Consider the following 13,223-nt stretch of genomic DNA (forward strand, 5'->3'; position numbering starts at 1 on the left):
CCCCCCACCCCCGGATAACAGCCTTCTGCTGCTGCCAGTTAATATAGTTCATGCTGTAGCTCAAGGGGGTGGCTGTTAAATTGGACATATCAAATTTTGTTTTTATCTTTGTTCATTTCCAGAAAAAAAAAATTACATACAAATAGACTGTTTGTAAAGAAACTCAAACAACTGAAAGCTAGGAAATGCTAAATTTGCTGTTGTCTGCACAACCTTAATTCAGGCCCCTTATTTAACTACATGATCACATAATATATTTCCTACAGGACCCCTGTTTTATGCAGTGCCCAGGCTGCATGTGCAAGAGGGGGGCAGAGTTAAGGTTGCATGGGCAACTGTAAATTTAGTATTTTCTTAACTTTTGAGTGCTTGACTTTGCAACCTAAGTAACATTCTTTTAAAATGCCTTTTTGTATGTAATTTTATAAATAAAGTGCCAGTTCTTTTAAAAATGTTTGTATTGCCTTTGATTATTTCTGTGTGTGTGCAATTGTAGAAACTAAAGATTTTTGGTTTATAAATGTAATGAAATAACTCCCTGATATTCTCCCTGCTTCTGTCCAAAAACCCCACCTGAGCCATAAACCACCTTGTAGGCAGTGACCGCCACCCTCACCCTTTTAATAGACATTGGCTTTGGCAGAAGTAAGTCTGGCAGAGTTCTTTTGATGATACAAGCTGTCGTTTGTGACAGCCTCAGTCACTGCACTGTGCAGGTTTCTGTCCCACCTGTTGCGGAGAGCTGTTAGTAAAAATGCGATGAGAATGCAACTTGCAGTCTGTTTGCACTGGAAAGCTCAGTGGTGAAGGTATGCAAAGCAAGCTTTTGAGAGGGGGTGTTACCACATTAAAAGGCTGCTTCTACATTCGTCAGTTTTGTTCCTCGAACTCTCTGTATTACATGTACCACTGAAATTAGCTACTGAGACTGTTACAAGGCAGGAGCTTCTTGACTGGGGCTGGGGTGGGGTTTCCTTAATGCCCCCAAAGACAGAACCGAGATGCCACAAAAAAGAAAAAAACTGAGCACCAGGATTAGCTTTCATAATGAATTTTAGTTTTGCCACTTTGTTACTAGTAATGCTCTGTAGAGGAAGAAAGGAGAAAGTGAGGTGGACTTAATGGAACTGGGTGCACAGTGAAGTGGTTTTAGATTACTCAAATTTTGACCACTGGCATGGGCCTAGTGATATGATATAACACTACAAGAAAAATGTAAGTTTCCATACAAAATGGAAACATTTAGCAAAGGCTACTTCTCTCAGCCAGTCTGCAGATTTACAGTTTCACTTTGAAGAATGACTGTAAAAATAATATTGTCAGGCTCCATGTTTCTTGTGCCTCAGTGACTCCATATCAGATTCGCTCAGAGTACATTAACCCCGTGGTCAGCCTGCTGCTCTGCTTAAATCAAATGATAGGGCTGCGTAAGGGGAGACACAGGCAGAGTGGCCCAGCAGGGCAGGTTTGCACACCCTCTTAGTCCATAGACGGGCGGGGCCTCTGCACCAGCCCCACATAACACCCTGGAGGGCAAGCCAGGAAAGAAGGCCATGGATCCATGATTGCCTGAATTCTTCAGCCTTCCTACTCTGTGCAAGTGGCTGGAGTAGTGGTGGTGAGGGGTTTACACTGCTGTTCCCTTTCCTGGAGACAGTTTGAGAGAATGGATTTCGTCCCCATAAACCTCAGTTACTTGGGCCTTATATACACGTGAAGTGAATTTCACTCGTTTAATTTCAGCCTTTTAATGCAGACTTGACCTAGACCTGAAAGTCAAACCTTATTCTTTCTTGGGTCTTACATCGTCATAAGTTCAAAGATTCCACAACAGGAACGTAGTTATTGACTATTTGTCTTATGATGAGGTAGAAACCAGAATATAGTCCAACTCACTCTTACCATAGCTGCATTGGCTCTGCAGGAAAACCAGAACAAAAAATTAGAAATCTAATTGGTAGATACAATTCTGGAGAAAAGAGAAACAGGGTACAGTTCTCTTGGGTAATGTGGTGCCACTGTTGCATAGCGACTTTTTTTGCCGTAACTGTTTGTTATTTGGTTACAGGTAATTCCAGACTGTCTGGCAATATCTGCAGCCGTTACAACTAGTCATAACTTGAAATCCTGTTGTGCCTATAAATCTGTCCGTGCACCTTGTAGTAATCACTCGAGCTGGAGAAAGGAGCATGCCAAAAATCAAATTAGCGTAGTTATGAAACAATCACAAGTGCTTTGGTAGTAATGCTGACTAGCAATTATTCAGATAATTAATTTAATTCAACAAACGGCTTCTGCTAACTAACTGCATCCACATAACAAAGAAAATATCAATTATTCCTTTAGGATTCAGTCTTAAAAAAGAGCAGGTGAATAGTCAGCCAGATAAAAAGGAACACTAATATATATTTCACAAAGAGATAGACACCTAAAGAGAACACATTTAAATGCTGTAATTCAGATAAGAGACCACTGATCGAAGTGTATGTGAGCCATAATGCTAAAAAGACCAAATTGTGGCTTGGGTATCGGGACTGCAGAAGGGAGTAAGTAAGAGGCCATAAGGCATTCCCATTCAGCTACCCACATCATCATAGGTAGCAGGGTAGGTGGGGAAGGAGGCTCTGTAGAGATACTCTATTTCTTCCCCCTCCCTTCCCCCCCCTCTTGCCCTCTGTACAAGTAGGTGAGAGGAGGTGGGTAGCACCTTGGCTCTTCTTCCCCACCCCACCCTCCCTACACACACCCACGTGCCTGGCACATCAGACATTAAACCCAGCACAGTTTATTCCTTCCTTGAAACAATGGGGAAACGGGGAGGGAGATTGTGACACACTGAGTGCGAAACATGCTCAGAGTAGATACAGTCACGATCTATCCCCGGGGTAACAGCTCCCACATGTTTGAATCTATATTGAAACTCTGTGGTAAGGTTTCTCTGTAACCTTTGGCATATGAGCCACAACTAGGGGAGAAATAGAGTTCATATATGTTAAGCAAGAAACTGCAGTCTGGGATTTGCACATTTCAAGTGAAAGTGACTGGCTAATAATGTCTAAACTAGTATCAAGCAGGAAGAGGATTATGTAGTTTTCCATTTCCTCCCATTCTAAATAATTCATTAGCAGACACTTGACACAGGGAAATCACAGACGAGTATGTGATCTTAAATTAGCTGGTTGCCCCCCTCCTTTATCCCATAAAGAGAAAATTATGTTACTGTTTTGACACATTTCATGTAGTGTGTACAGTTTTGCTTATAAATTTAAATTGCCAACCTGTCTTGCTGTTGAGTAGCTTCATATTGAAGAGAATAGTACTTCTTTTTAAACTTGAAAATGTTTTCTTCAAGCCTACTTTAGTATAAACCATGCCACTGGAATTTAATATTTAAAATCTTTTTAGAAAAGTGTTTACTGGTAACTTGGAGGAGAGACTTTTATAAACAATGTTAATAATACAAAGTTTTCTGCACACATCATTGTTCATGCAAGTGTTTAAAGACAAGTAGAAAAACTAGAAACTGACTGTTCAAATATTGGTTTCCCCTCTTAACATAAACCAGAACTTAAGTGACATCACCACTTAGTAAAATCCTGGTGCTAAAATATAAATGAAAAACTGATAAGAATCAGTTGTATAACAGCTGAGCGAGCACTATGAGCCAAGTCTTGAAGCCCTTATTTAATTTTTTTAAAACCTCCCTTGTGCAAAAGAAGTTTTGCTCAAATAACGATTGAGGAAGGACTTCAAACTTCGGCCCTCTATCTGCTGCACAGGGGCAGTGTTTATGAGTGATTTCCCACAGTTACCAGCAATTCTTCTCTTTAAACCAAAAAGCCTAGCCATCAAACTATGCAAAACAGACAACATACACAATAGACACTTGCAACACTGGATGTGCCACTGAAAAAGAGGTGGCAAGGCACCGAGGGATTTATGAGGGAGGAGAAATCTTGTGTGAATCTATCATTCTCAATTAAATCTTTAGGCTTTGTGAGAGTTTGCAGAAAATCTTCCGTATTGTTCACAAATATGGCTTTTGTTGTGCTTTCGTTCAAAAATGTTAACTATCACACTCTCTCTCTCTCTCTCTCTCTCTCTCTCTCCGTGTGTGTGTGTGTGTATTATTATTATTATTTTATTTTTAAAATAGGATTGGTGAAACAGTGGGGAGTCAATACAATATGGTCAAAAATTATTCCTCTAACTCAGGAAAGCACTACAATATGTGGCTAAATATGTCCTCTATTTAGGAACATACACACTCAACTCTCCGGATATGCTTAAATCCCATCACTTCGGTGGGATTTAAGCACATGTTTAAAGTTGCAAGCACCCTTCCTGAATAGGGATTATTTCCTACATCTGATTTAAAAACCCAGTTAGGGAAACCCCCTTCTTTACAAACCTTAATTTTTTCAAATATAGCATTATCAAAAATATTGTCCTTTTTCTCTTGCTCTCTTCCCATTTTCTTTTTACTTCCAGAAAGTGGAGAAATGTCACAAAAACAAAGCAAAACAAAACATAGCCCCTCTTTCCCTCAACCCACAAAGACCCCAATCATGTAAATGTGCACACGCATAACTTTCAGTGTGGAATACTCCCATTGCCTTCAAAATAAGACATTTTATTAAATTTGAACTAGGTCCAGCAAGGAGAGATACCAACTCTCCATTCATCAGAAGTTCCAGGAATGTTTCTACTTGTGATCGCGTTGGCCTTGATCCTGCAAAGATGTCATCATGGGCTTAAGTGTTTGCAGGATCAGGGCCATGATTATTTAAAAAAGAGTAGGTTAGAGGATTTCATAACAGAAATCAAACTTGTTTGGCCAGCCCCGGTTGTTTATAATGCAATAATAGATTAAGTGCTTCCAGAATACAGATACAATCTCCACCTCTCTACTCCTGTGTCACTAGCATTTGACCAAATTAAAAAAGAAGCTTTGAATTTATTAGGCATGAAAAGTAAAAAAACATTGTGGTTTAATTATAAAAAGAGTTCTGTCTTCTGAGGGAAAATGTATAATATAAAAATATACTAGGCAAGCATAGAGTCAACAAATAGTAAAATGTTAGGTATGAGGGTCAAATTTAAATATTAAAAACTATCTTTTTGTATTATATCCCTTTCCCCTCCCCCCCCACACACATTTTCTCTGTAATTTGACTTCATTTGTAATTTGTCCTATCTGAGTTCTTTGGGCAGGGGCCTGCCTAGTTTGCATGTATGTTAAGCATCTATTGCACCTTTTGTGCACTATGAGTAAGGTTAAGATTTTCTCTCGGTTACTTTTCGTAAAAGTCAGGGACAGGTCATGGGCAATAAACAAAAATTCACGGGAGCCTGTGACCTGTCTCTGACTTTTACTAAAAATAACCGTGGAGGAGGGCTGACAGCTGGAGCCCCATGCAGAGGGACTGGCAGCCCTAGCCCCACTGCAACGGGGGGGCAGAGTCCCGGCCAAAGCCACGGGACGGGGACGGCAACAGCCGCAGCCACAGGGGGTGGGGGGAACATACAGCCCGGGCTCCAGCTGCTGCCATGGGTTAGGAGCGCACAGTCCCAGCTGAAGCCAAAGAAGTCACAGAAGTCCAGTAGAGTCTCAGAATCTGCGACTTCCATGACTAAATCTTACCCTTAACTGTGAGTCGGATTTTCAAAGCTTACTAGGAGATTTGGACACAAATCCTCTTACAAGTGCCCTTCTCTCTTGTCCCTTCCTTTTCTCTCTCTCTCCCTCCCCCATGTGTTTTGAAGGAGTACAGCTAAACCATGTCACTCAAAAGGCAGAGAGAATTAAAGAAGTTAAAGAAAAATGGTCTAGTGTTTATGACACGTGAGAGAGAGTTGAGGCACCTGTGTTCCATTCTTTGCTCTCCATTGATTCACTGTGTGAACATGGGGCAGTCACGTCAGCTCCCTGTGCCTCCATTTCTGTATCTGTTCAGCGGGGACTCAGCACAATGAGGGTGTAATGATGTCCGAGTCACAATTCTGACAGATGGCAAAATGGAAAGAATATGTATTGTTAGTGATGGACAATTCTGCATTGTGATGAGCTGCACGTTTGGTTACTTTCGTGCAGGGAAGCAGTTTCCCATCTGGAGAGTGGGGGGTGGGGATCACCTTTTCAAATGGGAAAAGTCTTCTTTCAGTTTCAAGCTGGGTAAGGAATGGTGTCCCTAGCCTCTGTTCGTCAGAGGATGGAGATGGATGGCAGGAGAGAGATCACTTGATCACTGCCTGTTAGGTCCACTCCCTCTGGGGCACCTGGCATTGGCCACTGTCGGTAGACAGGATACTGGGCTAGATGGACCTTTGATCTGACCCGGTACAGCTGTTCTTGCGTTCTAAGCTGTGGACATGGATATGATTCTTTTGAGAAGAGAGGATGACTTTTAATTTCATTATTGCTGTGGTTGAATTTGTGCGTGTTTTGTTCCCCAAAGTGCCCCATTCGTTCAGTGTAAGGTGACTGGTGCTTTTTTTTTTTTTTGGTACATTTATGAGTAATTCAAACTGAAATTTGTTAAGAACTGAAAATTGATTGTCATCTCTTTATAGAAGTAATTCATACTGTGATTCCATTTGACTGAACTTAATGTTCTATAATGAACTGATAATATACTGCTAGAAGTACTGCTTTATTCCCTTCCACCACAATTTCAAAAGATGTATATCAGGGCAAAACAGGTAAACAATAGTGTTGGAGATCTTTATTAACATGATTTTTCATGCCCTTTCCCCATCAATTGACAACTTAATCGTTCAGCATCCATGAATTTCCTGCTGCTTCTATCTCTAAATATGCTCTTCTCTTTTTCCAGGACTATCAAAAGACATAACACTTTTTACGATGGGTGCTATTCCAATCTTCCAGGAGTATGTCATATTCCAATGGCTGAGCCATTTTGCACCAAAACCAGAGAGGTTAGTGGATTTCGTAAGAAAAATCAAATATTTACAAGTTGTTTGGACATCCCTTGTGGTTTATAATGCTATAGACTAACTAAGTGGTTCCGTAATCCAGATGCAGTCTCTGCCTCCCTAGTCCTGTGTCTCAGGTATTTGATCAAATTAAAAATAAAGTTAGAATTTGCGAGGCATGAAAATGAAAGATTTTGTGGTTTAATGATGGAAAAAGTCAGGCTAGGTTCTGTCTTCCAGGAAAAAGAATGCCGATTGCTTAGTCATTAGTTTAAGAAAGTGTTTGGCAACCTGGATTTCCCCAGGGACTTTCACGGGGGTGAAAGGCTTGTAAGTTATTGAGTACCAATCCATTGAAATGACATTGTGGGCAATTGAGAAAATTGAGGCAGGCACCGTCTTTGTACTGTGTATGTTCTGCACTAGCCCAGTAGGGTCCTGGTCCATGACTTGGGCTGCTAGGTGCTACTGCAATACAAATAATTAAAAATAACAACATAACATTCACAGAAGGTACCAATGTGGCACTTGTTTCCTTACACAATGTCCAAGCAGCTTTACCCATGTATAGCATGTGGCATAGCAGGATGAAGGCTTGTTGTATTAATCTGATGGAATATATGGGCCCAAAGAATTAAAGGTGTTAACATAACCCAGTCATTAAACAGTTTTAAACAAGGTTCAGCATTTGGTATACAGAAACCTTAGCCTGCTTAGTATCATGGCAAACACACCATTAAACATCCTTTTTAACCTTTTATTCAAGATAAGAAGGAAAAACAGTTAAAGCATTTGAAATGTAAAGTAGTTCAAGAAGGCTTTCATTATAACATTTCTTGTTTCCTTTAACTGGAGAGTATGTATAAGGAAAAGCCACCGTGTTTGACAGTCTCTTAGATGGTATTAAAGATGGCAATAATTGTCCTTTTTGAAGAAAAGAGAAGCTAGTTGAGATGGGCTGGAGCTGTTGTTATTGGTCATGATGTTAAAGTCCAATCCAGGTTCCTAAGAAGACAAACCAAGACAAACACACAAAGGAAAGAGAGAGAAAACAGCCAAGATAGAAATGTAGCTTCTGTCTCTGGTGTTGACTTTCACGTGCAACCTCCCTGCTGGAAAAACACAGTCCCAGCACGTTGTCGTATTAGCCACTCTGAGACCTGGCAAACTCATACCAGCATCAGGCTCTTTAGAGCATTTCTTTTATCTGCCTCTTTCTGTCACAGGCTTATAGCAATATTGTAAAATATGCCGTCTTGGCTAGCTGAGCCAGACTTTTATTAGACAGAAGGAAAAAGGAAGGAGATAGGACAGACAGAAATAAGGCAGGGAAGGAAAAAGGATGCATTTTGGGGCGGGGGTGTCTCACATTCGAGATGATGTTCAGGATTCAGTTGGAACTGGTGGAGGTGGCGATGTCATCTGCCTCTCTCAGGCCCTGTTGGCTCAGGACATTTCTCAGGATTAGGATGAAGAAGGTCTGGGGTCCAGGAGACAGTGGGCGTGGCAGCCATGATGGTAAAAATTGATCCAAGAGTCAATTTTTCTCTCCCAAAGTTTGTTCCTTTAAGGATCCCAAAAGGGAGTGATAGGTGGAATTGCCCATCCCCTAGTATGTTGGATACTAGACCTAACTGATGGACAACATAACTTTTGGTCGTCAGCTCCTCCTCTTTACCAAGCATGATCTTAACACAGCCCTTGAGTTACATCAGAAGGCCTTTTTGTTTAGACTGATTCAGTCTTTCTCCCTTTTGTACCTTTTCCCATCAGCATTTGCCATTATAGGTTATTGTGACATCTTATGAACTTTTACTTACTTTTAAAGTTGAGCTCACAGACATGGTAAATTTGTAGACTCAATTATTACAACAGACTTATTTAATACTTTTAAGGATGGAGACTAGGCTATTCTTATACTTTTTTTAAATATTGCAGCTCTTATTGTATGCACCGTTGGGATTTCTGTTTGGAGGAGGGTGTGCTATTTTACAAGTAATAGAAAATGCTGCTTTTCTTTTCAGTGTTGTTGTTTTAGGGAAGAGCTTGTTTATGGTTAAAAGTGCCTTTTTTCAGTGGGGCCGGAACGTTCTTCCATCTGAGCAGAGGGAAAATGAAGAAAGAGATACATGTTAAGAGTCACTGAGGAATGAAATACACAGAGAGCACAGAATCACTTACAGAAGTTATGGTCAGATTAGTCTTCTAAAAATCTTTCAACCCACTTAGTCATCATGCTCTCCGTTACCATTCCAAGGCAGACGAAACAATAAAGTACTAAGTTGGTGACTCGGTGTGTGTCCAGAGCATTTAATATATTCAAGTATCAGTGCTGAGCTGTTAGCTCTTCTTACCGTTTTGCATCGTTGTAGATAGTTATTGTTTCTGTATAATTAACAAAAATAGTATTTCTAAGTGACTAAAGTTGCTTCTTAGAGCAGCAATAACAAAAGGGAGGTTCTACACACACACAGTCGTCACTGATGGAACCACATCACTGTTTCCAAAACAAAAAAAAATAGATGAATCTAGGCCTCTTTGCAGTTAAATCGCTAGATTATAACATTAAAGATTGATAATTTTATTGCAATCCAGATATTTTTCTTCAAGTTCTGATTTTATCATAATATGCTAGATCTATGTCCTGGAGCTTAGCATGTCATCAGAACCCCTCCAAAGGTTTATATTAGTATAATTCTCATAACCCAATTGTAATAATTAAAACCAGACAAAAATCCAGAACTGTAAATGTGTTGTGGCTGGATGGAACAACTGGGATATGTAATTCATAGATATTTTTTAACAACTAAATTTACCAAAAATATCAGAGAAAAAGAAACTTTCCAAAATTTTTATGAACTGTAAATCCAGAAATTAAATTAAGAGACGTTGCCCTGAAATACAGAATGAGAAAGGAATGATCATTTTCTCTGACTGTTGATACTAGTTCAGAGATTGGAATTCACTGGAAACAATTTACAAATAGTAAAAGTGAACTGATAAAGCATTCCTGGTCAGGATTGCACAGACTAATGACCAACATCTAATGTATGTCAAAACATACAGTTTAGCCACTGGCTTGGGAATTAAGACAGAGATATAACCCTCATATCTCCAAATCAATAGATTTCTCTCTAAATTTCCACCAGACTTCCCTCCCCCACATGCTTAAGCTTTGTCTTCACTAGACTTTTCTTAAAATTTCCCACCCTTGTTATCATCAGTTCAGCTCCACCTTTGGGAGCAATGGTGGTAATGGTAGTGTAAATTGGCCACCAGCATTTCCACTACCACCTTGTTTAGACTTGTTCTGACCAGAAGTCTCACTATAAGCAAGTGCATATCAAACACACTTGCTTCCTGGCCTTCTCACCCAATGCTAGAAACATTGGTGTAAACTGGATCATCTGAGTTCAACTCCCACTGCAGCAATGCAGAGCAGGCATCCAGATATTTAGCCCCCTTTCCAACAGTGGATGTTAAAACACAGTTGATCCTGTCCTCATCAGCAGAACTATTTGTTTTCATCCCTGCGAAAGGAAGCTGAAGGGGGGAGTGGATTTCCTCGTTTGACACTTGTTGTCAAATTAGGCTCACATTCATAGTAAACCATGGCTCACGAGCCACATGCGTCTCTTTTACAGCTAAGGTGCGGTTAGCGGAGTTTCCCCTCCTTTTCCCTCCCCCCACACCCTACCTATTCTCCCCCTACCAGACTGGGGGAGGGAGCTCAGGGCTTCTGCCCTGCGGCAGGGTGGTGGGGTTAGGGAAGGGGGTCTCAGGGCTTCAGCAGGCTGAAAGGATAAAGCCCCGAGCCCCGGCAGGTGCCACTTCGCGGGACAGGTTGTGAGTCTTGCGGCTCTTGAACTTCTGAAGATTATTGTATGCAGCTCCAAGGATCAGTAAGTTTGGCCACTGCTGGTCTAAAGACAGGCTTATTGCGTGAAAGTTATTCAGATGAGAGACAAGAGTGTCACGCTAGACAGAGATATTTGTTCTTTACTTACTTCTCTTGCATGAGGAAATAGCTGGCTTCACATGGGTGGTGGTTAATGTGCTATTTCTGTGATAATATTTTTGAAGGTTCTTATGGAGATTGCCAAGAAGCATGGGATCAAGTGCCACTCAAAGGGGACAATGATCACCATTGAAGGGCCACGTTTCAGTTCTCGGGCAGAAAGCTTAATGTTTCGCAACTGGGGGGCTGATGTTATCAACATGACCACAGTTCCCGAGGCGGTTCTTGCAAGAGAAGCTGGAATCTGCTATGCAAGTATTGCTATGGCAACAGATTATGACTGCTGGAAGGAGCATGAAGAAGCCGTGAGTGAAGCTTCTGTTTTGTTTGGTCTTGTTGTTTTAGATTATGGCAAACTATATGTAGTGCAAGTGCATAAAGTTATACAGTTCTTGATAGAAATCACAGTAGCCCCTTTTATACCAGACAAATTCTGCTTTTAATTACACCAGTTTATATCCTAATTCACTCCAAGTCACTGGAGTTATTCTGAAATAACTGAAGTGTTAGTGAGAGCAGGACTGAGCCCAATATCCCTGCTTTTTCCTTTCATAAAGTTCTCTTATCATGAATAAAACAGTTCACCTCTTATTGTGTGAATCAGAGTATGTGTATAATGCCAGTTGTGACATCATTTTCCTGTAACTGACCTTGTCCTTAGTCTCTTGAGCTCTCCACAAAAAAACACACATCCTTTTTAGTTCTTATACCTCTTTTCTCATGTCATAGATTCAAGAACAACCAGAAGAATGCTTGCCAGTTAAACCTTAGTCATCACCGAAAATGGCAGCAGCAACTGTAGGACTTGCAGACAGTTGTATATATTAGTTAATACATGGCCAAAGCAACTGTGTAAAATTGCTGGTTCTATATTTTTTATGTTTATATTAAATCTTTCCTAGCTTTTGGGGGGCATTTTGGTTTTGGCCAGAAAGCAAGTGTATCTAAAAAATAATTTATACAGAAAATTAGATAATTCCAAACTGGAAATGTGTCATTAAACATTGGTAGATTCTCCATCACTTGCCTTTAATCTGAGATTCAATATCTTTTAAAAGAGACCATCCTGTTCAACCAATAGTTATTGGACTTGATACAAAAATACTTCCGTGGCCTATGTTTTACAGGAAATCAGACTAGATGACCACAGTGGTCCCTTCTGGCCTTGAAACATCTGTCTTGGATGATTTAGAAACAACAAATCCTGCAACTTGGCAGGGGTTAGACTAGATGATCCTTGTAGTCCCTTCTACTCCGATGATTCTAAATCTATGAAAGAAAATCAACATTTAGGGCCAGATCTTCTATTGGATGTGTGTGTGCAGCTGCCACTTAAGTCACAGGGAGGGCATCAGTAGCAGAATTTTGTCCTTATTACATTTATGAAGGTGCTGGCCAAAGCTCAATAGTTAAGTTTTTGTTTTTGCGGGGGGCAGGGATGGTGTTTGTTTTATTACATTTGAAGTTGGGATTCAATATCTTTGCTATATATGAAGAATACAGTGTAGCATTAACAAAATTACAACATGGCTAACGTATCTTATTGCTGTCCTGTAGTGATGCCCTGAGATAACCATACAATTATGATAAATGCAAAATGGTGTATGTGGTCCCAGATTAAATGCAACTGATTTTTAAAGATGGATTTGGGTTCTTTTTTCCATGAGGATGCCATTATTAGACAGAAGTTTGTTTTGGTTCCTTAACTGTATATTTCCATACCTTTTAATATATTTGTATTTCTTTCAAGTTTAACCTTAACTCTGAATTTTCTGGGTTTGCAATGCTTGTGTTTGGGATATTTACAACACCCCTGTAGTGTATTTTATGCTAAATTACTTTTATGTGTTCTCAACCTTATCTCTATCTTAACATAGGTTTGATCTGGAAAGAACAAATCTGTTGCAAAATTGAAACAGTTTTCTGCAATATTGATCTCTCTGTGCACAGCTGTGTCACAAAGATGCAGGCAAACAGCAGCGAGGATATGGATCCCTAAGACCTTCACTTGCTTTCCGCATTGATAGTCACATAAAATGCATGTTGTGAGATAGACACGGTCAGGATATTGTAGATTCGTCCGTTGCATTTTTGAAGACAGAAAATATTTATGTGCCTACAGTGTCCATTATTATACAGTAAGATTTCAGCCAGTGATGGCCCACTAAAATCTAAGTTATACCCTCACAAAGAACACTGAAGCTTTTACTGATGCTGTGAAAATCACCACACTGCAGCCTTTTATTTAAAGCCGCTGATGCCACCCTGA

At 40.2% G+C, this 13,223-nt stretch overlaps 1 protein-coding gene and 1 long non-coding RNA gene across 4 annotated transcripts in view; one reads left to right on the plus strand and one right to left on the minus strand.

Annotated features, from left to right (window-relative positions):
- The window catches only part of LOC120407584 (methylthioadenosine phosphorylase), a 62,204-nt gene that overhangs the window by 41,661 nt on the left and 7,320 nt on the right, over nucleotides 1-13,223 (plus strand). For 2 of the 3 annotated variants that reach the window (XM_039543282.1, XM_039543284.1), the window contains exons 5-6: nucleotides 6,837-6,939; nucleotides 11,020-11,259. In XM_039543282.1, coding sequence (XP_039399216.1) covers nucleotides 6,837-6,939; nucleotides 11,020-11,259 — 343 coding nt within the window. The remainder of the gene's footprint in view (nucleotides 1-6,836; nucleotides 6,940-11,019; nucleotides 11,260-13,223) is intronic. The other variant, XM_039543285.1, reaches the window with a different exon arrangement.
- Nucleotides 7,680-13,223, minus strand: part of LOC120407587 — a 62,726-nt gene continuing 57,182 nt past the window's right edge. Inside the window, exon 4 of the long non-coding RNA XR_005600121.1 lies at nucleotides 7,680-9,034. This is a non-coding gene — a long non-coding RNA (uncharacterized LOC120407587). The remainder of the gene's footprint in view (nucleotides 9,035-13,223) is intronic.

This window comes from Mauremys reevesii, linkage group 6, assembly GCF_016161935.1.
Source record: "Mauremys reevesii isolate NIE-2019 linkage group 6, ASM1616193v1, whole genome shotgun sequence".
Classification (NCBI taxonomy): Eukaryota; Metazoa; Chordata; order Testudines; family Geoemydidae; genus Mauremys; species Mauremys reevesii.